Raw genomic sequence first — 23,386 nt, forward strand, 5'->3', positions numbered from 1 at the left:
GAACATCAATGATGTATAAAGCTGGCACATAGACAGTAAAAGGAGTGCAGGAGATGAAGTTGGTTGTGGTAGAACTGAGAACATTGAGATGAATGTGTGGAGCTACAAAGAAGAATTAAAAATGAGAAAATCAGAGACACAACAAAAGTGAGAGATATCTAAGAAAGTGATATGTACAAGTGATGAGGAGAGGCAATGAAAATGCGGGCAAAAGAGTGATGGGAATTGAAGTATTGGGAAAGAGAAAGTGGGGGAGACTAAAGCAGAGGTGCATGGATAAAGTAAAAAAAGATGTGAAGGAAAAATGCTTAACTGGCAAGGTGGTACAGGACTGAGCTGTATGGAGAAAGTTGATCAGGCACATCATCCCACATGGAAGTGGGAAAAGATGAAGCTGAAGACCACATGATATTCAATTTACAGCTAAGTACAAGGCAAAAAGAGGATACATTACTCATTACTTGATGATAAACCATAAAAATGAAGCCACCCCTCAACACTCAAGTCCTCCACTTCTTTTAAGGTCACAGTTGTGGTTTTGCTCTTTCCTGCAGCTTCCGTGCAGATTCTGTCCTGCTGAACCACTGGATGATGTCTTCGATGGAGCGAATCCGGAGCTGGAAACAGCAATCTCTGAGTGTCCCTCAGGAGCTACATGCAGCCAGGGAACACCTCACCCAGTTTCTTGTACGTACAGTAACTGAACTGTCATGGTGCAGGAGAGAGGGGGCACTATGCACTTTCTTTCATGTTGAAATGTCATCTGTAAATGTGTTTTTATTGATTTTGCTTAAAGTTGTGTTAAAGCTCACTTTTATTGCTGCTTTTTGGTTTCTGAGCTGCTTACCTGGCCAAATGAACTGCTTAATTAAATTTTCTATATGGGGAGTAAAGGCTTGTGCCACTGGTTTATAGGCTCAAGTATACCAAATGCTTTTTAGAAAATGGTGTGCCTCTAATGCTTATTAGTCTTGTGAGCCCATTGTGATGGTGTTAATCATGAAAGGTGCTATAGGAAACAAAAACTAATTAAAGGTAATTACAGACTGGAAATTATTCACACACACCCACCAGCTGCAACTGTTCTGAGTGTGCGGCTCTTTTCTCGTGAGATCTTTTTATTAATGGACTTGCTGTCTTAACAACTGAATACCTCTTGTTAGGCAAGCATGAAAATACAAGTGTGCCAAGGTAGAGTAGCATGTCACGATCTGCCGCTGAGGCCTGTGTTTTCACTTGTAGCTGGCCTGGGGGGCTCTGATAGGCTGCAGAAGGGGTGGGCTGTGAAATTAGCCAGATTAGTCACATTAAAAATAAGCATCTACTCAAATGTGTAGTGATTGGTTTCTCTATTAAATTTTTCTAGTGCCTCCTTGAAATGTTTGGGCCAATTTATATATCAGTGAGGGGGTTTCAATACCTCCAGGGAATTCATTTTGGACATTTGTTTTATGATCGAAGTCTTCTAAGAAGGTTATTTATTGTTACTCTTATTCCATGACAACGTTTGGTTTTTCTTGCAGGCGTCGTCTTATTCTGACAATGGCATAGGTGGTTACCATGGTGATGAGCTCCAGGTTGCTCTACTTGTGATGTCATTGACGTGACCATATAAAAAAGATAGTTCAAATACTTTAGATTGTTTTGTTAGTGTTTTTCTGGTTTAAGACTTATTTTTCTGAATTCTCGATTACCATTCTGTTTCACCCTTGTTCAGATGAACACATCTCCTTAATTCCTGGTTTTCACATCTCTGGGTTATGGCTTTTCCTTGACCCTTTACAAAAAAAAAAATCCCTAACTGTCTTTTAAACAGAACAAATTGGAGATAAAAATTCTGCATGCCATACATACATTTTTACTGTTTTTGGCTATTGTATCTATACTAATAAAAGGCAAAGCCCTTACTGACTCACTCATCACTAATTCTCCAACTTCCCGTGTAGGTGGAAGGCTGAAATTTGGCAGGCTCATTCCTTACAGCTTACTTACAAAAGTTAAGCAGGTTTCATTTCGAAATTCTACGCGTAACGGTCATAACGGTTGACAACGTCCGTGTTTTAGTTTGGGAAAATGGTTCCAAGGTTTTAAGAGAAAATAAGCAGGCAGGAATCAGAGAGGAAAGGTCCAATACTTCAATTGTGTTTACTTGTTCAAATATAATATCAGTTACATACAATATAATAGCAATATACATGCAGATATAGGAATTGTACTATTGACTTACAGTAATATATATATATATATATATATAAATTATACTATTGACTTACAGTAATACAGATATATGAATTATACTATACTTACAGTAATACAGATATATGAATTATACTATACTTACAGTAATATCAAAAGACCCAGAGCCATCATCCTAGACCAGTAGACTGAGGGAGCCCGCGTGTCAGTCTCGTCAGAGGATCAACTCGTGAGCCTGGTCCAATACCGGACGGTGTGCACGTTCCCCACGCTTGAGCTTCCAAAGAAACTGAGGGCGGAACCTTCCCTTATATACTAATTGAGTGTCCTTGCCCAAAATGGCTTACGTGTAAGCAGTGTATACAGAAGTGATCAGTTTCTGCACACCTTCTTCCCACGGGACATCTTATGTGTTATCTCTACTAAGCCTAAAACAATTCTTCTTAGAGACATCAAAACAACTTACAGAAAAACATCTTGCATTAATTAACCTTTCCCTAAAACATTCTGAAACCCTCTATGAGAAACAGGCTTTTGCACATTCTTTCGCTATCATCCCAAACATTCCAATCTTTGTAGCTGGTTTTGCACTGAAGCGACCAACCCCCTCTTACTCCTTTATTTCATCCCTTCTCCTGTTACAGAGAAAACCTTTATATTACAGTCCGCCATGTTAAACTTTCTTATTTATGGCCCCATCTTCACAAAATTTGGTAGGCGGCTTCCGTGCGCTAACCGAAACCGATGTACGTACTTATTTCGGTGGTATGACGCCACTGTTGGCCGCCATATTGAACTTTCCAACGGTCTTTGTTAGTTATGGGCCCATCTTCAAGAAATTTGGTTTGTGGGTTCCCAACGCTAACTGAATCCTACTTACGTACATATATACGTCCATAGCCTGCAGCTCGGTCGCCGTGTGAGGCGGCGTTGGGTCCCCCATCCCCACGCCTCCCACGTAGTTGGCTGCCTGCCTATATAAGGCCGTCCGTCGCTCCGGTCTCTTCATTCCCTTCCTTGCTTCGCCAGGGTATTCACGTCTCCCTGCTGATAACTGCAGTCTTTTTATTTAATCCATGGCTTCTCTGCTGTTTTATTGTTTGTTTATTACGATTATAGTTATTGTGTAGGTATTTTAGACTTAGTTTACATTGTTCAGGTACCCAATTCCTTTATCGTTCCAACCGTACCCCCATTAACATGTCTATCGAGGTGATCACCATCGATCAAAGAACTGTCACTTACCGAGTGGTTTCCATGCCCGGAGATGGCGACTGCCTTTTTCATTCTCTGTGTTACATATTGCACGGCCATATCAGGCTCACTCTTGATATCTGGAGGAACATTGTGTCTTATGTATTGAATAACTGGGACAGGTTCAAGGTGTGGACTGATGACAGTACAGGAGATAATTATACTACACAGGAGCACTATAAGAGTAAAATGCTTAATGGTTCTGCATGTGAGTTGATGGCTGCAGCTGAATTGTTCGGTTGTCGCTTTCAAGTGTACCGAAATGGTCAAATATTTTACACCTTTGGACAACCGCCAATGCCTCTTAAACATCTTAGATTCACAGGTGACGATTTGAGTAGTGGACACTTTGATGTTTATGAATGTTTAAACTCTCAAAAGCTGGATACGAAGTTATCGATGAAACCCATTTCAATTCAAATGCCTCCAATTTCCAGTAAGGCTCTGCTTCGCAATGACAATTAATAAGTCTCAGGGACAGACCCTACAAAAGGTTGGCATTGATTTGAGACAAGATTGATTTTCACATGGCCAACTATACAATGCATGCTCAAGAGTAAGCTCAGCGCACAGCTTGGTCATATTACAACCGGAGGGCCGAACTGACAACGTGGTATACAAAGAGATCCTTAACAAATAATTATTGGTATATTTTCCCTCAGTTTAAAAAGGTTTACTTTTCTTCTTAATAAAAATTTTAAAGCAGTACTTAGCCGCTGCGAAGCGCGGGTATTTTGCTACTTACCAATATTTTTGATTTTTGGCTTTCAGTGTGTTTGTAAAGTGCAGTATATATGACTCATAAAACATGCAGGTGAAATTTGCAGCCATAAAGAATGCATCACTTGAAAATACAGCATCCCTTCGCAAAATATGGAGTCCAATGTAAATGAAGAGGAAGTGGAGCCGAGCATCCTGTCTCTTTCTGTCTGCGGTGTATGGAGACAAACCCACTTGTGATTGGTCAAACACATTAAAATGAAGTTATTCATCTTTTTTCCCAACTATGTCTATTTGCTCCTAGGGGCTTAGAAGATGTCCTCTCTTTATATATAAGCTGAGGCACTGTAGCCTTTTACCTGCTTTACAAATTAAATTAAATAGACAAAATGTTATATTGTATTTTTGGATTATCATTATTTATTTACCAGCGTCTTTATTCAAAGCCATGTACATAAATGTCTATAAATTGACTTTGAATTTCTTATTAGGAAACTACTAAGTTAAAAAAACAAAAATGTTAAGCAAAGAACAAGAACTGAATACTATGGTTAGTTCCATGGCGTTTTATCATGGAAAAGATTTTGGGAAGAGCTGTCCTTAAAACCTAAATCCACTTTATCAAATGCACAGGTTCTTTTTAATTTGTCACTACTTTAGTTCGCCTGTTCTTAACACTTACCAACCTTTAGAGATGTATATGGTTCTTGGTTTCAATGCCACTGCACCCTGGGCTACCTTCTGTCAAGTAGGACTGTCACTTTAGTTTTCCATATTTGTAGTGGGCTTTCTCTCCCACCCCAACTGATCTAGCTGAGTAAGGAACTTGGTTCTCAGCTCCTGGTGGTTTAAATAGAGAAAAAATGCCACAAGGAAAGCAGGCTTTAATAAATTTTAATCATTAAGCATAATCCAAATAGATAGTACCATAAACAAAAGCAAAATAAAGTGTGAACACCATACAACCTGGTACTGTCAGATGTTTAGCATTTCCAGACCTCTCATTTCTGGTGTTGGCTGAAGTGTTAGTAAGTCAGAGCTTTCTTAGATTCACTTCCCCCTTCTTCTCCTTTCCTTTCTCTCTCCTCATCCTCTCATCTCTTCTTTTTACGATGATCAACTCTTTTACTGATCTTATAAAATCTATCTATCTATCTATCTATCTATCTATCTATCTATCTATCTATCTATCTATCTATCTATCTATCTATCTATCTATCTATCTATCTATCTATCTATCTATCTATCTATCTATCTATCTATCTATCTATCTATCTATCTATCTATCTATCTATCTATCTATCTATCTATCTATCTATCTATCTAAAGCTGTTTGCCTTTATCCAAAATTGTTAAAACTAAATTCATGTTTCCAAAACCAGTTGCATTAGCTCATGCTTCTAAAATCGCAAATAGGGGCCAACAGCACAGTATGCTTATATAATTTCATTTATGATTGAATTGCCTGATAGCAGTGGACAGAAAAGACCACCTTGTTAGCACACCATGGTAGAATGAGCCTGTGGCTATAACTGCTCCAAGAGATCACCTCCTGGAGGGAATTTTTCAAGTCGATATCCAATTTTACCATCATCCTCTTTTCCACAACAGTTTCCAGCATGTCCAAATTTCTCCCTGTGATCCAGTATGAGTTTTAAATCCATCCAATGCAACCACAGAGTCTGGTGTTTCATCTCAGTGAAGCACACTGCTTATTTTGCATTACCTTTGGCTCCTGATCAGCATTGAGAGCTCATCCATTTTTTTCATCAGCAATCTTACATTGCCCATGATAATTGAAGGCCAATATGGTCTGTGCCTGCTTCTCCTATTGCGGAGTCGCGCTCCTCCTCTCTTTCCTCAGTGTCTACACAGTAGCACTGATGGCCGCCTGGTGATTGGATCTGATGTTCTAGTAGACAAAGTGTGCACATCCAGCAATTGATATTGCATGTACAGTAAGTGAGTGTGAGTCCTTCCTCACATTCTCAGTTTTCCATGTTATCCATAAAAAACAACAGCAAACAAACACAGAGCTGCTGGGAATCATTATGGCATGGGTGATTTTACTTTTTTTGTTTTGTTTTGTTTAATATACTGTACATTTTATTATACATACTCTAAGAATACTTCTTATTTTGTACTTCTTATTTTTTTCAGTGTTTTCATTTATTTATATCACTGCTCCATTTTGTTTGTGGGTTGCCGCCATTTTGTGTTTCTGTTGCTAGATATACACAAGTCAGTTGTTGGGGGTGTGTTTTCAGAGGTCATGAACTGTGATGTGACACATGTGAGCCTTTATGGGAAGTTCAACAGCCATTTCATCCAACTTTGTGAATAAAGAGGTTGTCACACTATTGTTTTTGCTCTTTTTAGTTTCCACATTTCCTGTTTGTAGGGTTTTGACTGAGATTCTTATTTACTGAACTGGTTTCACATCTTAATCCTTTTGACTTTCAGACCATTTCTGGTTTATGGTTAGATGTCTTGTGTTCATTAGAAATGTCTTAATTTTGTTTTTGTTCAGCTCCTTCTGACTCACCAGTACAAGAAAAACCCCTACATATGATATACCATTCAGCTCATCTTGATGTCAAGTTATGCTAGACATTGAGATTGTTGAGGTTACTCCTACTGTTGGCCCTCTGGAGTAAAAAAAAAACTAATTTTAGAACATTTTTTAACTGTAACTATATCATTATGATAAAAAAAAAACCAATAGGTGTCTTTAAAATTATCAAGAGGGGTTTGAAGTTGTGCGTTCTACAACACTTGGCCCCAGGAGTTCAGCCCCAATTTGATACGTGGGGTCAAAGTGACTCTTTTTGTACAAAACGTTGAAAAAATGGAGCTTGGTAATGTAAGTATGTGGAGTGTTGTTTTATGCTATTTTAGGCTTGCTGATGATGAATATCCATCCATCCATTATCCAATCCGCTATATCCCAACTACAGGGCCACGGGGGTCTGCTGGAGCCAATCCCAGTCAACACAGGGCACAAGGCAGGAAACAAACCCCAGGCAGGGCGCTAGCCCACCACAGGGCACACATACACCAAGCACACACTAGGGACAATTTAGAATCGCCAATACACCTAACCTGCATGTCTTTGGACTGTGGGAGGAAACCGGAGCACCCAAAGGAAACCCACGCAGACACGGGGAGAACATGCAAACTCAACGCAGTGAGAACCCGGGAAGCGAACCCAGGTCTTCTTACTGCGAGGCAGCAGCGCTACCACTGCGCCATCCTGATGATGAATATGATAATATTTTTGATTCTTTACTGGTGGTCCTAGTCCTCTAAGAGACACTCGCAGAAGGTTCAAAATGACAAGTTTCAAACATTAGCATGTGGGGTATCATTTTAGACTATTTCAAGGTCAGTGATTATGAAAATGATGTTATTTTTGATCCTTTACTAGGGATCTAGGCATTAGGGTTAAAATGACAAGCTTCTATATGAACTGAGAATATTTAAACTTTTAAAATCATGAAGTAAACCATTACATTTCTTAAAAACACCCTGAGTTAGGACAGCTTACGCTAATTCAGACTTTTATCAAAATCTTTCATGCCTTTTTCAAAACCTGGCAGGATCTGATCAATATTATTTTAGAATAAGAGAAATAACTATTACCGCATTTAATTCCCTTCTCCATCTCTTATTTACATATATATTTATTTCTCCCTTTCTTTTGCTTATTGTTGTCTTATTAAAAAGCCCTAAATCTTTCATGCCTGTTTCGTCCAGGCATAACTGAAGTGATGTGCAAAAAAATTTCAATTTTGTATAGCGTGTCTATAGTAAACATTACCAAAATCAGTGCAAGGTAAAACAAACAATCACTCATGTACATTAGAATGTCAGTTTTTGTCTTCAAATTACACAAATCAAATTAAATTTACAGTATATAGTGACATCTGATCTGATAGACCCAGTGTGTGTGTCCTGACTGGTGCCATTGGAAACTTTCTATCAGTCACATATATATATGTTTGCTTGTACTGTATATCGTAGGATCCCACCGCCGTCACCAAATCCAGGAGCACAAAGAAAGACTCTAGGGGAGCGCAACATGAGAGGCAAGGCAACTGCAGTAAAGTCGTAAAGTGCTGCAAGCAGAGGCTGGGAGGAGAATATTTACCCTGAGTCATTGCTTCCTGTCATTTGACTAGTACAGTCAAGAAAATGAAAGGTTTATGAAGGAAACTGGAAAGTAAAACTATTAAGAAGGATATGGTGAGAAGAAGAATAACAGCTTCAGTTCACAGACAGAGTGAAATTAAAGTTGATCTGTCAGACGTGGACTGAAATGACCTCCAATCCCATAAGTTTCATACTTTCCGTTTACCTGCTCTGCGTCACACACGTTTGAATGTTTTCCCTCAGTTTGCTTGTCTCCAAACTGTTTGTAAAACTGGGTTATTTTTTATTGGGCTGAAATGAAACATTATATCGCTGACATTTTATGGGCCGAATGTACAAAAGACTGTAAACATATGAATTGTGTCTGTCTGCCTCCATGCCTCTTGTTGTCTTTTTTTTCAAATTCAGAATGCGCATCATTGACGTGACTAACTGCCTGTAATTTTGCCCAAGCAATTGCATCATAAATTACAGCTGATGGAAGATAAAAATATGGCACCCTTTCTGCTCGCCCATCTCTCTCTCTTTATCAGTCTTTTATCTTCTCCTCCTCCTCCTCTTTCTCCCCCTGTCTATCTAACAGCCCATTTCTTTCCTTCCTGTTCTCCTCTACTCCCCTTTGTCTGCTTCTCTGTTGCCTAATCCTATGCTAGAGTGTAGTGGGTTTCATCCTGAGGCCATTGAGGTGGTCTTTTTGAACTCCTTTTTTCTTCTTGAACTTGTATTCACTGTGAGCTCATCTGCTCTCACTCACAGATATGACCTGTTTTTTGTTTTTATTTTTCCTCCCATTACAACAGGAGTTTATGAAGGAGACGGATGCCCAGTCAGCCCTGAAAACTTCCGTGATCTGCTCAGGAAGCCTCCTGCTGCAGTTAAAAGACACCGACTCGGCCAGCCTCCAGACCCAGCTGGCCCAGTTTGAACAGGCTTGGGCGGAACTGCTGTCTCATCTTCCTGAAATCCAGGATAAGCTGCACCAGGTCTCTCAATCTACTTCTTTTTTTAGATCTGATCTACTCCTCGGCATGATCTCATCAGAGCAGTTGGCCAGTATCTTATATTTGCAGTGCTGCAGCACCATGACACCAGTGCAGATTTAGGTAGGACCAAATGTCAGTAAAGTTTTTGGACAGAAGGTAAGGTTAGGGGTTGGTTTGGATAGGGCTGAGTGTGAACCCAAGAGCTCAGTGCATCTGATGTCCGTATGGTTAGGGGTTGGTGTGGTTAGCGTTTAGTGTGAACAACACCTTGAGTTCAGTATAGTTTTTAGGATGGAGGGCGAGATTTCAGGTTATATTGGTTAGGGTTTAGTGTGAGCGGTGCCATGAGGACTTTAGAATGTTATGCTCAGACTATATAATGCACTAAGGAGACCACGTCTGTAATACTGCATGCAGTTCTGCTCACCACACTACAAGAAAGAAATAGCAGCACTTGAAGCTGTGCAGAGGAGGACAGTAAGGCACATGCCAGGGCTTCAGGACATGTTCATGTTCAGCAGACTCGTATTAATAAATCTGTTTAGTCTTGAGCTGAGGAGGCTTTGTGGGGACCTCATCCGGGTCTTTAAAATTCTCAAAGGCATCCATAACGTAAATCCAGCAGAATTCTTTCAGCTTAACAGTGAAATTAAGCGGAAGTGCATTTAGAATTGAAGCCAATGTGCACTTTTTTTACGCAGAGAGTTGTAGATGTCTGGAACAAACTATGGAGACATAGCGTCAGTACACTTTTACAACAACAACAACAACATTTATTTATATAGCACATTTTCATACAAAAAGTAGCTCAAAGTGCTTTACATAATGAAGAGAAGAAAAATAAAAGACAAAATAAGAAATTAAAATAAGACAACATTAGTTAACATAGAAAGGAGTAAGGTCTGATGGCCAGGGTGGACAGAAAAAACAAAAAAAAATTCCAGAAGGCTGGAGAAAAAAATAAAATCTGTAGGGGTTCCAGGCCACGAGACCGCCCAGTCCCCTCTGGGCATTCTACCTAACATAAATGAAATAGTCCTCTTTGTAGTTCGGGTTTTTCACGGAGTCACTTGATGCTGATGGTCGTACAGACTTCTGGCTTTTAATCCATCCATCATTGTTGGAACATCATGGTGCTTTGGGTAGATGGTGGTGGCGCACGCCACCACCAACAGGACACCGGAAAAGGAAACAGAAGAGAGAGTAGGGGTTAGTACAGATTTTGAATGAATAGTTATTATAATGAATTGGATATACAGAGTATCAGGATTAAATTACAGTGAAGTTATGAGAAGGCCATGTTAAAATAATGTGTTTTCAGTAGTTTTTTAAAGTGCTCCACTGTATTAGCCTGGCGAATTCCTACTGGCAGGCTATTCCAGATTTTAGGTGCATAACAGCAGAAGGCCGCCTCACCACTTCTTTTAAGTTTTGCTCTTGGAATTCTAAGGAGACACTCAGTTGAGGATCTGAGGTTACAATTTGGAATATAAGGTGTCAGACATTCCGATATATAAGCCGAGGCGAGATTATTTAAAGCTTTATAAACCAGGGGTAGGCAACGTCGGTCCTGGAGTGCCACAGTATGTGCAGGTTTTTGTTCCAACCCAGTTCCTTAACGAGAACTCAATTATTGCTGATGAAGCACATATTGCTTAAGTGACATTTTAATGCTTCATTTTAGTGGTCTCGCTTGTTAAGGTTCTTCAACCTTAATTGCTTATTTCAATCTTAAACTGCTGCATTCAGTGTTTTAATTGCTCCTTATTAGCAATAAGATGTAAAAGACAAAGCAACCAGCAGTTCCCCAGCTAGCTTTTTTCCAATTACATCTGTGTGTGTTCATCATGCACTGTTTGATTTAATAAAACACTTAATAGAAAAGTGTGACAGACTGAAAATGATCTGTTTTAGGCTTCAAATCATTTGGATGATATCCTTGGAAAGGAAAAAAATCTACGATATAAAAGCTTTACATTGCACAGACTAACAAGCCATAAAATTAAATAAGGTCTGAGATTGGCAATGATTGGTTTCTAATTAAGCAATTGGGTTGGAATGAAAACCTGTAGCCACTGCGGCTCACCAGGACCGACATTGCCTACCCCTGTTTTACATCTTATTGCTAATAAGGAGCAATTAAAACACTGAATGCAGCAGTTTAAGATTGAAATAAGCAATTAAGGTTGGAGAACCTTAACAAGCGAGACCACTAAAATGAAGCATTAAAATGTCACTTAAGCAATATGTGCTTCATCAGCAATAATTGAGTTCTCGTTAAGGAACTGGGTTGGAACAAAAACCTGTACATACTGTGGCACTCCAGGACCGACGTTGCCTACCCCTGTTATAAACCATAAGCAGAATTTTAAAGTCAATTCTGAATGACACAGGTAACCAGTGTAGTGACATCAAAACTGGAGAAATGTGTTCGGATTTTCTTTTCCTGGTAAGGATTCTAGCAGCTGCATTCTGCACTAGTTGCAAACGATTGATATCTTTTTTGGGTAGACCTGAGAGGAGTGCGTTACAGTAATCTAGCCGACTGAAAACAAACGCATGAACTAATTTCTCTGCATCTTTCGATGATATAAGAGGTCTAACTTTTGCTATGTTTCTTAGGTGAAAAAATGCTGTCCTAGTGATCTGATTAATATGCGATTTAAAATTCAGATTACAATCAACGGTTACCCCTAAGCTTTTTACCTCCGATTTGACTTTTAATCCTAATGCATCCAGTTTATTTCTAATAGCCTCATTGTATCCATTATTGCCAATCACTAAGATTTCGGTTTTTTTCTTTATTTAATTTGAGAAAGTTACTATTCATCCATTCTGAGATACAAGTTAGACATTGTGTTAGCGAATCAAGAGATTTGGGGTCATCAGGTGCTATTGATAAATACAGCTGTGTGTCATCAGCATAGCTGTGGTAGCTCACGTTGTGCCCTGAGATAATCTGACCTAATGGAAGCATGTAGATTGAGAAGAGCAGTGGACCCAGGATAGAGCCTTGTGGAACACCATATAGGATATCATGTGTCTTTGAGTTATAATTACCACAACTAACAAAGAATTTTCTCCCTGCCAGGTAGGATTCAAACCAATTTAAGACACTGCCAGAGAGGCCCACCCATTGACTAAGGCGATTCTTAAGAATATTATGATCAATGGTGTCAAATGCGGCACTCAGATCTAAGAGGATGAGAACAGATAAATGGCCTCTGTCTGCATTTACCCGCAAGTCATTTACTACTTTAACGAGTGCAGTTTCTGTGCTTTTAGGACGGACACTAAATTCAGGGATTGGTGTGGTTAGTGTTTAGTGTGAACAGCGCCATGAGCTCAATCCATCCATCCATCCATCCATTTTCCAACCCACTGAATCCGAACACAGGGTCACGGGGGTATGCTGTAGCCAATCCCAGCCAACACAGGGCACAAGGCAGGAACCAATCCTGGGCAGGGTGCCAACCCACCGCAGGCCATGAGCTCAATACAGTTTTAAAATGAAATGTAAGGTTACGGGTTGGACTACGTCGAGTTTAGTGTGAGCAGTGCTGTGATCTTCAGTTTTAGAACATTATTCTCAGACTATACACTGTAATGCCAGTAGCGAGACCACATCTGGAGTACTATGTGGAATTCTGGTGACTACGCTATAAGAAAGACCTAGCAGCACTTGAAGTTGTAAAGAGGAGATCACCCAGGAACATTCCAGGCCTTAAGGACATGTCCCACTCTGACAGGTTTAGAAAATTTAACCTGCTTTGTCTCGAGCAGAGGAAACCCTGGGGGAATATAATGTAGGTCTTCAAAATTCTCAAAGACATTGATAAAGTAGATCCAACAGAATTCTTCCGACTAAACGGTGAATCACATATTCAAGGACACCATAGATATTAAAGACAAGTGCATTTAGGGCTGAAGCCAGGAAGCATTTCTTTACACAAAGAGTAGTGGGAGTCTCAAAAAAACTACAGAGACAAAATGTCAGTACAATTTTAGGACAGACATTAAAGTTAGGGGTTGATATGGTTAGGGTTTAGTAAGCAGTCACTGTTTGAGGTTTTCTTTTCTATCCATATGTGAACAGGTTCTGTCCTACATATACACAGTTCTGCCCTAAAACTACACTGATATTAAGGTACTAGAGCTCTGCCAATAAATGCTTCATGATCTGGTTAGCAGCTGTTTCGAAGCATGTTGGGAGCCTGTAACAAAAGGAATAATGAATAAAGTTGGAGCCCTCATCTAAGGAATAGTCTTCTCGTCAGTTGTTATGGAGAGCTGTGTTAGCACAAGAAACAGGAGTTCTGGGGTTTGAAGCTGCAAACAGCAAAGCTGGGAAAAGATAAAGTAAAAGGAAAACTATGGCATGATTGAATTGGCATTTTATAGGCTCCAGAGCTATTGCCCTACTCAAAAGTAAGGTGATTGTTCATTAGAATGAAGCATACTTTGAGCACAGGAGGGCACAGGCCTGTGTACCTAAGAAAGGCAGATTTGCCACTCTCTCTGTAATATATTCATAATCCTAGTAGTGCCACTTTTACTGGGTGGTCAACGTCTTTCCACATGTTCACCCTTGGTATGTAAAGAAATGAAAACTAACAAGAGTGTCACCATGTGGTGTCTGCTACTGGCTGTCAGGTGGCACTGGATGGTATGCTGACTTGGGTAAAGTATAAAGTCGAAGGGAATTCAGTGTTTGTGTGTATTTGTAAAAAGTTATTGAACAGCATATGCCAGGGGTGGCTAACTCTGATCCTGGAGAGCCGCGGTGCCTGCAGGTTTTTGTTCTAATCCAGTTGCTTCATTAGAAGCCAATCCTCACCAATAACAGAACTTGTTTAATTTAATGGCTTATGAGTGTTTGAACTCTACCACGTCAGTTCATTCTTAAATTATACATTTTGTTTCTTTATACATGATACATGTATCATCCATGTGATTTGAAGCCTAAAACAGATGAGTAATTTTCAGTTCTTTGCTTTCTCTTCAGTTTCCTTCTGAGTGCTAAATGAAACCAAATAGTGAACAATGAATACACACAGGTAGAAATGGAGACAAACTAAATGTCGAACTTCTGGTTCCTTTGTCATTGCATCTTATTGCTAATAAGGAGCAGTTAAAACAATAAATACAGCTGTTTAAGACATAAACAAGCAATTACGGGTTCAAAATCTTAACAAGTGAGACAACTAAAATAAAGCAGAAAAATGTCACTTGAGCAATAAGCAGTTCTTCATCAATTAATCATTTTTGATGAAGCAACTGAGTAGGATCAAAAACCTAAAGCCGCTGAGGCCCTCCCGGACCGACGTTGCTGAGCCCTAATTTAAAATGTTTGAGTCTTAAATAGATGATAAATTAAGTGAAGTTAATTAGTAGCAAAAACTAGTCACTAATTAAGAAAATGGTTAGTATGAATACCTGTACCCACTGTGGCTCCCTAGGATTGGAGTTGGCCATCCCTGGTATATGCCAATTGGTGTACCTGTGGAATATCCAAGGAGCTGGGTCACCACTTGGTGAAGCTTAGTTGATATAAGCCATGATAAACAAATGGAAGATTGGTGAGTTTCTTGCGGTGAGTGGTCAACAATGAAGGTACCTAATTGGTCATCAAACTCACAGCCATAATAATAGCAAATGTCAAAACCTGAATGTTATCTTCTGATCACCAACGCTCAGCATTAAAACACTAAATGATGGGAGTACCTGAATGAATGCATCTGTATGTATGACACATGAACATGTTGGGTATCTTAAATAAATCTCTTTATTACTCCCATGTTGTGTTTCCTTTTGCAGCAGCAAATAGAAAACATTTCGTCCTGTCAAGCCATTGGTGAGCTGGACACCTGGATAGACCACATTAGTGAGTGTCTGGCAGAAGATAAGCGGACATTGACATCGCTGTCTGGAGCTGCTGCTATAAAGGAGCGTCTGCACAAATACAAGGTGATGGATGGCATAATAAATTTTAGGGACTTATGGAGGCAGGTCTGCTGCTCTCCTACCAAAAACCTGGATGGTCTTCTTTTATTAAGCCAATGTTACAAACCATTCACTGGGAATAAGTGTGCTTGTGGTACAAGTTCAGGGCTGGGCAGGGCACGTTGTTTACCTGGGAGAAATCCAAGATGCCTCCTCAAATTGTATTGCTGGCAGTGTGGTTCAGCCTGTAAAGCATAAGCTTGCACTCCTTGTGGGACCCTGAACTGACCACTTCACTGGCCAGTGCATCCTTTGTAGAAAGATGGAAACAGATGTAAATTAGTGGGTTTGTAACCCATCATGGATAAAAGCATCACCGCAATCAATTAATGCACTGTAAATATTCAATATGAATTGGGAGTGCTGCTACCAGCTTCCTACCAAGCACTCTTAACACATCACTCCTTTTGGTTTTAGGAATACAAGGTGGACATGAACTGCCTCCAGCTGACAGTAGATTTTGTCAACCAGTCGGTGCTCCAGATCAGCAGCCCTGACATCTGCAATCGTCGCTATGAGAGAACAGACTTTGCGGAACTTCTGGGAGCCACAAACTTGCGGTGGCAGACTCTTCAAGGGACTTTGAACACTCAGGTGAGTGCATTGTTGAAGGCCTCTTGATGGTAAAGACATTTGGAGCGTGAGGAGCAGAGCCTTCATAGGATACAGGTGGAGAGTGAGAAGAAGGTATGCTGGACATTGCAGTGTTACTAGGACAGCGCTTCCCGATTGGGGGTTCTGGTACGAGCAACTGTTGCTGGGGGTGCCAGAATCCATCGAGGAAGAAAAATGAAAAACATTATTTGTACAAAATCTTAATTTATCTATCCATTCCTAAATAATTAAATGGGCAGGCCATTTCGTATAAGTGCAATATGCTGCTTGTTCAAACGGATGACTTCCGCTCTTACACGCACTTAGTGCTACGGGGGTATTATGAACTATCGTATCTGTTCAAGTTAGTTGACAGAAATATCTTTGGTAGGAATGTAAGTTAAATTTAGTCATTGCATAAATTTTTCTTCACCATAGAAATTTAAGACTAAATTCAACTTACATTCCTACCAAAGATATATCTGTCGACTAAATAGAACCTACTTATATCCAAATAGAATAAATATCGTAACGCACTGAACCCCAAAAATGACCTACGCATTTCATTAACACATAAAGAACCACGTTTCGAAGAGATAATTACAAAGAAGAGGCAGGAGAAAAGTCAAAGACCCTAAACAACATAAAATTCTCAAACTATTTATTCCTTCTATAAATTTCTTTATAAAGAACATCGTTTCATACTTGTATTTTGTGTGGTTGAGGTGTGGAAGGCTGCTATTTCCACCCTCTTGTTAGTTGTGAATAAAGTATCCATTATTCATAAAGCTTCAATTGGTGATCTGTTTTTCTGCATTAACCTCATATTTTTTCATACTTCTTCTCAAACCAAGGGGGTGCGAAATCGGCTTCGTCCGTCACAGGGGGTGCGAGGGTAAAATGAATCGGGAAGTGCTGTACTAGGAGAACACAGGTCTGGGAGCCTTTAGATTGCTACATCTGACAGCTGGCCTTGTCTTATGATGATATGTGAAAAAGGGACCCAAACTTAGATGAATGAAAATTTTGAAATCAATTCTGGACTTTGGGGATGAGGAGGCCTAAGAGCAGGAGTGGTATGATTGTATTTCTCCACGTCTGCCATTCTAAAGCACTATCTGTTTCCCACAGATTCGCTGCCTGGAAGACATGCTGGAGATGTGCACAGAAAATGAACGGAAGACCCAGATCCTTAGCAGCTGGTGTGAGTCACAGAAGACCAGGCTGGCCCAGCTTGAGAAGCTGTCTAGTCAGCATGCTGTAGCAAATGCATTGAAGGAGTGCCAGGTAAAGTCCTGCTTCAGAATGCATGTGTGTGCTTGGTGCTATTCAGGATTTGGCACTGGTCACCTCCAAATAGTGCACCTGTAATGAGTGCCATGACGCATTGCAAATAAGCTAAGGCAGCCATAAATTCAACAAAGGGAGCAGTGCATAGGAATCGGCCACTTCTAAATCTAACACGTTCTAATATCTCATATAACAGGGCATCGAAGAAAAGCTGAAGATCCGCTCTGCAAAATTTGAAGAGGACCGGCAGAAATGCCAGGCTGATCAGGACAGTGCCCACATGTATGCAGACTTCAGAGCTCAAGCGGAGGACACAGCTCTCATCTTGAGTGCTTTGAGCCACCAGGTAGGACTTGAGGGACGCTGCATCTGTCATAGGAATCGTCAGGAATCAGTGCGAGTATTTGGGGCTTAGGGATTATGCAGCACACTGTCCAGATAGCTCAGACGTAACAAAGCTATTACTCTTGTGCCACCATTTGATCACTGATTGATTTCAGTATGGCCAATACTGTGAACGTAACGTTCAGATGCTTCGTTTTGTTCACTGCTGCCTTTTTAAGTGCAAATGGGACAACACCACATGCTGGACTGGTGTAATGATTCTCACTGAAAAAAACTGAACTGAAACATGTGGAGAATAATAACATTTTTAAAAAAGAAATGAAAAGTTAATGTTCGGAAATAAGAGAAAACAAACTACACACACAGCATTAGTAGCAGCAGTAATAATAATAATAATAATAATAATAATAATAAAGCACCGTTTACTCCTCGATTGCAGTTCAATATACTTTACACAAAAATGAAAAAAGTTACAGCACCAATTATCAGGTTTTAGTTTGTCTTTAGTCGTAGGGATGAGCTCTGTGTGCATGAGACCTGACAACATTGAGTGCCAGCAATGCAGCAATGAGGTTGTTTTAAACCTCATAAGCAGAAGAGAAGCTCATCTTTCTCTTGTTGTGTGTTTTGTGTTCCATAATTGAATGGGGAAAAAAGGGTCAGAGATTGAGGCTGAAGTCGCCTTGCCTGTAAAGCCTTGAGATATGCACCAGCTTTGTCAGACAGCACATTATTGACTATCAGGAAAAGAGGGATGAGCTTGGAATACTTTGGAAATGTAAACCTGTGCTGCAAAGTCATTACACAGTCATCCAGTTTAACATACCCTGGGGTTGCTAGTCGTGTAAATTGAAAGGCTAAAATGGTGAGATCAGCAACTTCAGTCCCTACTGCTACTTCCCCTTCTCTTCTAAGTCCCTACACTCATGAAGTTTGACAGAAGACTTTGACAGAGAAACTAATTATAAAACTGTCCACAGCCTGTGTGTTGCTCAAAAACATATAGAAACTCGATTGCAATTGCATTGCAATGTTTTAGCAGACTAGGAATTCAAAGTGCACCATCTGCTTCGATTTGATGTGTGGGAAGGAGAGCATGCAGTGAGCTGTGGGTGAAGCGGCTTGTATTCAGAGTTTTCACAGACACGGCAGACCCCGCGATGTATGCACATGCGAGAATAATCAGCAGGCTTTTGTTGTGAAGAGAAAAGGACCGATGCAATATGGTAAGTACCTTGAGCATGGGAAAGGTGCTATATAAATAAAATGTATTATTATTATTATTATTATGGTACTCGGCCATGAATGAGAGGCGTCTTTTAGAAAACAAAAATAAGATTTCAGTACCATTATGTTGAAATGATGGCACATGTATTGAATCACATGCATACAGTTGTGTTCAGAATAATAGCAGTGTGTTTCAAAAAAGTGAATAAAGCTCAAAATGCTTAGAATAGCTTTTATTTTCATGCATGCAAATGGGAACACTGCACATTCTATTCCAAATCAAAACGTGAAAAAAATGTATCAAATTTGTGTTATTCCTTTACAGAAAGGCAAAAAGGGAATATTAGGCTGTTCAAAATGATAGCAGTGTGGAGTTCAATTAGTGAGGTCATTCATTCTGTGAAAAAACAGGTGTCAATTGAATCCCTTATTTAAGGAAGGAAGGCAGCAAATGTTGTACATGCTGGTTATAGTGCGTTTCTCTCTGAAAATCTGAGTAAAATGGGTGGTTCCAGACATTCTCCAGAAGAACAGCATACTTTGATTAAAAAGCTGAGTGGAGAGGGGAAAACGTATAAAGAAGTGCAGAAAATGGTAGGCTGCTCAGCTAAGATGATCGCAAATGCTTTAAAATGGCAACCAAAACCTGGAAGATGTGAAAGAAAACGGGAAAATACCATTTGAATGGATCAAAGAATAGCCAAAATGGCAGACTCATTCAATGATCAGCTCCAGAAAGATCAAAGAAGGTCTAAAGTTACCTGTGAGTACCTGTTATAATTAGAAGAGACCTATGTGAAGCCAAGCTATCAGCAAGAGGCCCCCGCAAAGTCCCATTGTTAAAAAAAAAGACACATGTTGAAGAGGTTACAGTTTGCCAAAGAACACTTTGACTGGCCTAAAGAGAAATAGCGCAACATCTTATGGACTGATGAAAGCAAGATTGTTCTCTTTTATGTCTATGCTATGCACTGTGAAGACAGTGAAGCAAGCATCATGATATGGGGATGTTTCTCGTATTATGGCGTCGGGTCTATTTATCACCTACCAGAGATCATGGATCAGTTTGAATACCTCAAAACAGTTGAAGAGGTCACGTTGCCTTATACCGAAGAGGAAGTGCCCTTGAAATGGGTGTGTCAACAAGACAACGACCCCTAACTCACCAGTAAATGAACAACATCTTGGTTCCAGACCAACAAGATTAACGTTATGGAGTGGCCAGCCCAATCCCCAGACCGTAATCTGATAGAAAACTTGTGGGGTGACATCAAAAATGCTGTTTCTGAGGCAAAACCAAGAAATGCAGAAGAACTGTCGAATGAAGTCCAATCGTCCTGGGCTGGAATACCTGGTGCCAGAAGTTGGTCAGCTCCATGCAACACAGATGTGCAGCAGTGCTCAGAAACAATGGTTATACAACTAAATATTAGTTTAGTGATTCAGAGGAAAGCAAAATCTTGAAACATTTTTCAGTTTATACAGTGAATGTTTGGGTTTGTAAAGAAGAATGCAGACACTTCAATTTTTTTGAACACCCTAATATTCCCTTTTCTTCACTTTCTGTAAAGGAATAGCACAAATTTGATAAATTTTTTTTTATGTTTTGATTTGGAATAGAATGTGCAGTGTTTTCAATGCATTTGCATGTATGGAAATAAAAGCTATGATAAGGATTTTGAGCTTTATTCACTGTAACAGTAGAGGGTGCTATTGTCCTCTTGAACCCTCAGGTACCACGCCAAACACCAGGTAAAAGTCCAAGACTTGTTCTTTTTATTATAATAATGTGCACCAAGCACCCTCCACTCCACACTACTCATAAACAATATACAATACTCTAATTAATCAACAATAATACAATTCTCACTCCTCCTCTCCCAGACACTTAGCCACCCTTCCTCCCAGCTCAGCTCAGTGTCTGGGATTTTCAGTGGTCCTTTTATATCTCCTGACCCGGAAGTGAATCCACCCTACAGTCCATGTGATTCCTTATCACTTCCGGGTCAGATAAAAAGTCCTTTTCTTCATCCCAGAAGCACGTCGTTCCTTCTGTTCATGTGACCAGGACGTACTTCCGGGTTATAGGGCATGTAGCACTCCCCAAGCCTCCCTACAGCAGCTCCTGGTGCTCCCCATGGTATCCAGCAGGGCTGTTTGTAAAAACTACAAGGTCCATGAGGCCCTGCTGGAATTTGGGGAGACTCCATACTGCTGGGAGGGCTCCACCTGGCGGTTTGGAGGTGTGGGCCGGAATATATGGCTGGCCATCCATCACATCACTTTTTTGAATACACTTAGCTATTATTCTGAATACAACTGTACATAATCGCACGGTCTGCCGTGTCGATGGACACACCGAAAGCAAGCCACTTCACTTGCAGCTCACTACATCCTCAATGTGTTCATCTCTCCCTGTGTCAAACTGATTCTGAGACTGCACTTTGTATTCCACGTTCTGTGCAAACATTGCAATGTAATTTCAGGTGAGTTTATATCCTTTTTAAATTCTTTTTTCTTTAAACAAACTGAAATAATTGGCGCATGAATAGTTTTCAGTTTAGTCAATTCTCTTTTTTAGTACAAGTACTGAAAAAGTAGGTGTGATTATATAAGGAATATTTTTTCTTTCTTGTTTTTTGTATTGATGTCTAGAGAAGAGAGAGAGACGGAAATTCACATTTTGGTAGCAACATCCAGTAACCTTTATAAAGTTGGCTAAGTTAAGTTTAGGGGAAAAAGTCATGCAAATGCAGTAGTGAGGAGAGAGACAGCATTTCACATCTGGGTACCAAACGGGTGTGGGGGGGTGGGATTGTTGGGGGGCTTTTGTGTTAAAGAAAAATATCAACAAATCTTTTCTGAACAGAATTTCCGAGTTATCTCGATGCATGCTCAATAATCCAGGTAAGGAAATCCTAGAAATTTGATTCTGTTCATCTGGACAAAGTTTTTAAGTGGGAGAAATATTTCGAGACTTATCCAAGTCTCTTCCTCAGTCTCAATTGACTGCAGGTTTCCCCAACCTTATAAACAGTACCTTTGCTTAATCACAGAGACTAGCACCATTGACAAAGGGCCAGTTGATCAGTGATATGCAAATTGTCCACTGATTAGTAGATGTGTGAACCATTCATAGAGGGTTGAGGAATCACTGATCAACTGGCCCTTTGTCAATGGTGCTAGTTTCTGTGATTAAGCAAAGGTACTGTTTATAAGGTTGGGGAAACCTGCAGTCAATTGAGACTGAGGAAGAGACTTGGATAAGTCTCGAAATATTTCTCCCACTTAAAAACTTTGTCCAGATGAACAGAATCAAATTTCTAGAATTTCCGAGTTACAATAAAATGGATGTTCACAGTACCACAAATTATGAAAATTTAAAGAGGGACAGGAGTGTGACACACACTCTGACAAAATAATAAAAGATTTAAAAACACAACACAAATTGGCATTGGGTGTGCACTTCTGGTTTTAACTGGGGTATTTAAAATGGCCCAGTCTAATCTAATCCTAACCCTGTCCAGGTCTGGTCTGATTTGCTCCTGAACTGGTGAACCGAGTCAAAAACCAGTGAGATAAATGGATGAGTTACCCACTTTGGATCTAAGTAAACTGACACAGACAGACATTTTCCTTTTTTCCCCCCATTAGTCTTTCATCTTACATTTACTGTTGGTTACTTTTCTAGGCTGGATGTGACAAACGCTTAGCTGACAGGACGGTTGGTGGCACTGCAGCCATTCTGGTAAAACAGGTTTGAAATGTCTTTATTTCACCTCACTCTGACAGAGAGAATTTTCTTTGAGTTGTCAGGGTGATGCACAGGATAGTCACTGGCACATTCTGAGAAAAGCAGATGTTAGACATATGTTATGTGAAACTACTACAAATTACATCTGTGCCCCCCAGTCAGCCTTAATTCAATTTTCTTTTTTCTTCACAAAAATTTCTAACTATTTAGAAATCTGCTAGTAATTTCCTTTCTCAAATGGGGTGCTCCATAAATTCACACAATTTCAGTTGCTACTAAAACTTTCATCTGTGAGGGTGGGACTGTGTCCTCTTCTAACACTATGGGGTCAGCACGACTACAGAAAATGGATGGGGGCCTGGGAGCAGATGCAACAGAAAGGAAGAATGGAGCTCCAGATTGTAAGCTGTGTGCCACCCTGATCTGAAACAAAATGGCCAGATAATCCAAAAACTGGAAAACATTAGGAAAGGATGATCACAGCGAGAAACAATAAGTACCACATAAAGAGAGTCTGTTTTGCTTTGCTGTTACATATCTAAATTCAGTGGTGTCTATTATAAGCAAAATCTCCATGTTTTCTTGAACTGCTTTAGTCATTTGGCCGAATAAAGCTGGTGATCTACACTCCTCTCTGGCAGCTCTCTTAATTGGGTCTGGTTTATCTTTATCGCTCTTCCTGATGGTCCCCGCTCAGCCATATTAGCTACAGGGTACATTATTTCAGATAATGCCATGTCATCTGTCCTATGCCACCTTAATGTCCCTTCTTCTATTGCTACTTTCTGCTCACCTCTTAAACAGAAATGATTTATAGACGTCAGTGATGGTGATATGCTGCTGCAGTGGTCAGCACTACAACTTAAAG

General features: G+C 40.0%; 1 protein-coding gene across 2 annotated transcripts in view; it reads left to right on the forward strand.

The window, feature by feature from the left end:
• syne2b (spectrin repeat containing, nuclear envelope 2b) overlaps window positions 1-23,386 on the forward strand; it is a 524,337-nt gene that overhangs the window by 364,803 nt on the left and 136,148 nt on the right. For both annotated transcript variants that reach the window (XM_051919949.1, XM_051919950.1), the window contains 6 exons: window positions 555-687; window positions 9,123-9,305; window positions 15,123-15,272; window positions 15,726-15,902; window positions 17,034-17,189; window positions 17,389-17,538. In XM_051919949.1, the coding sequence (XP_051775909.1) occupies window positions 555-687; window positions 9,123-9,305; window positions 15,123-15,272; window positions 15,726-15,902; window positions 17,034-17,189; window positions 17,389-17,538 (949 nt within the window). The remainder of the gene's footprint in view (window positions 1-554; window positions 688-9,122; window positions 9,306-15,122; window positions 15,273-15,725; window positions 15,903-17,033; window positions 17,190-17,388; window positions 17,539-23,386) is intronic.

Source organism: Erpetoichthys calabaricus, chromosome 16 (assembly GCF_900747795.2).
Source record: "Erpetoichthys calabaricus chromosome 16, fErpCal1.3, whole genome shotgun sequence".
Taxonomy (NCBI): domain Eukaryota; kingdom Metazoa; phylum Chordata; class Cladistia; order Polypteriformes; family Polypteridae; genus Erpetoichthys; species Erpetoichthys calabaricus.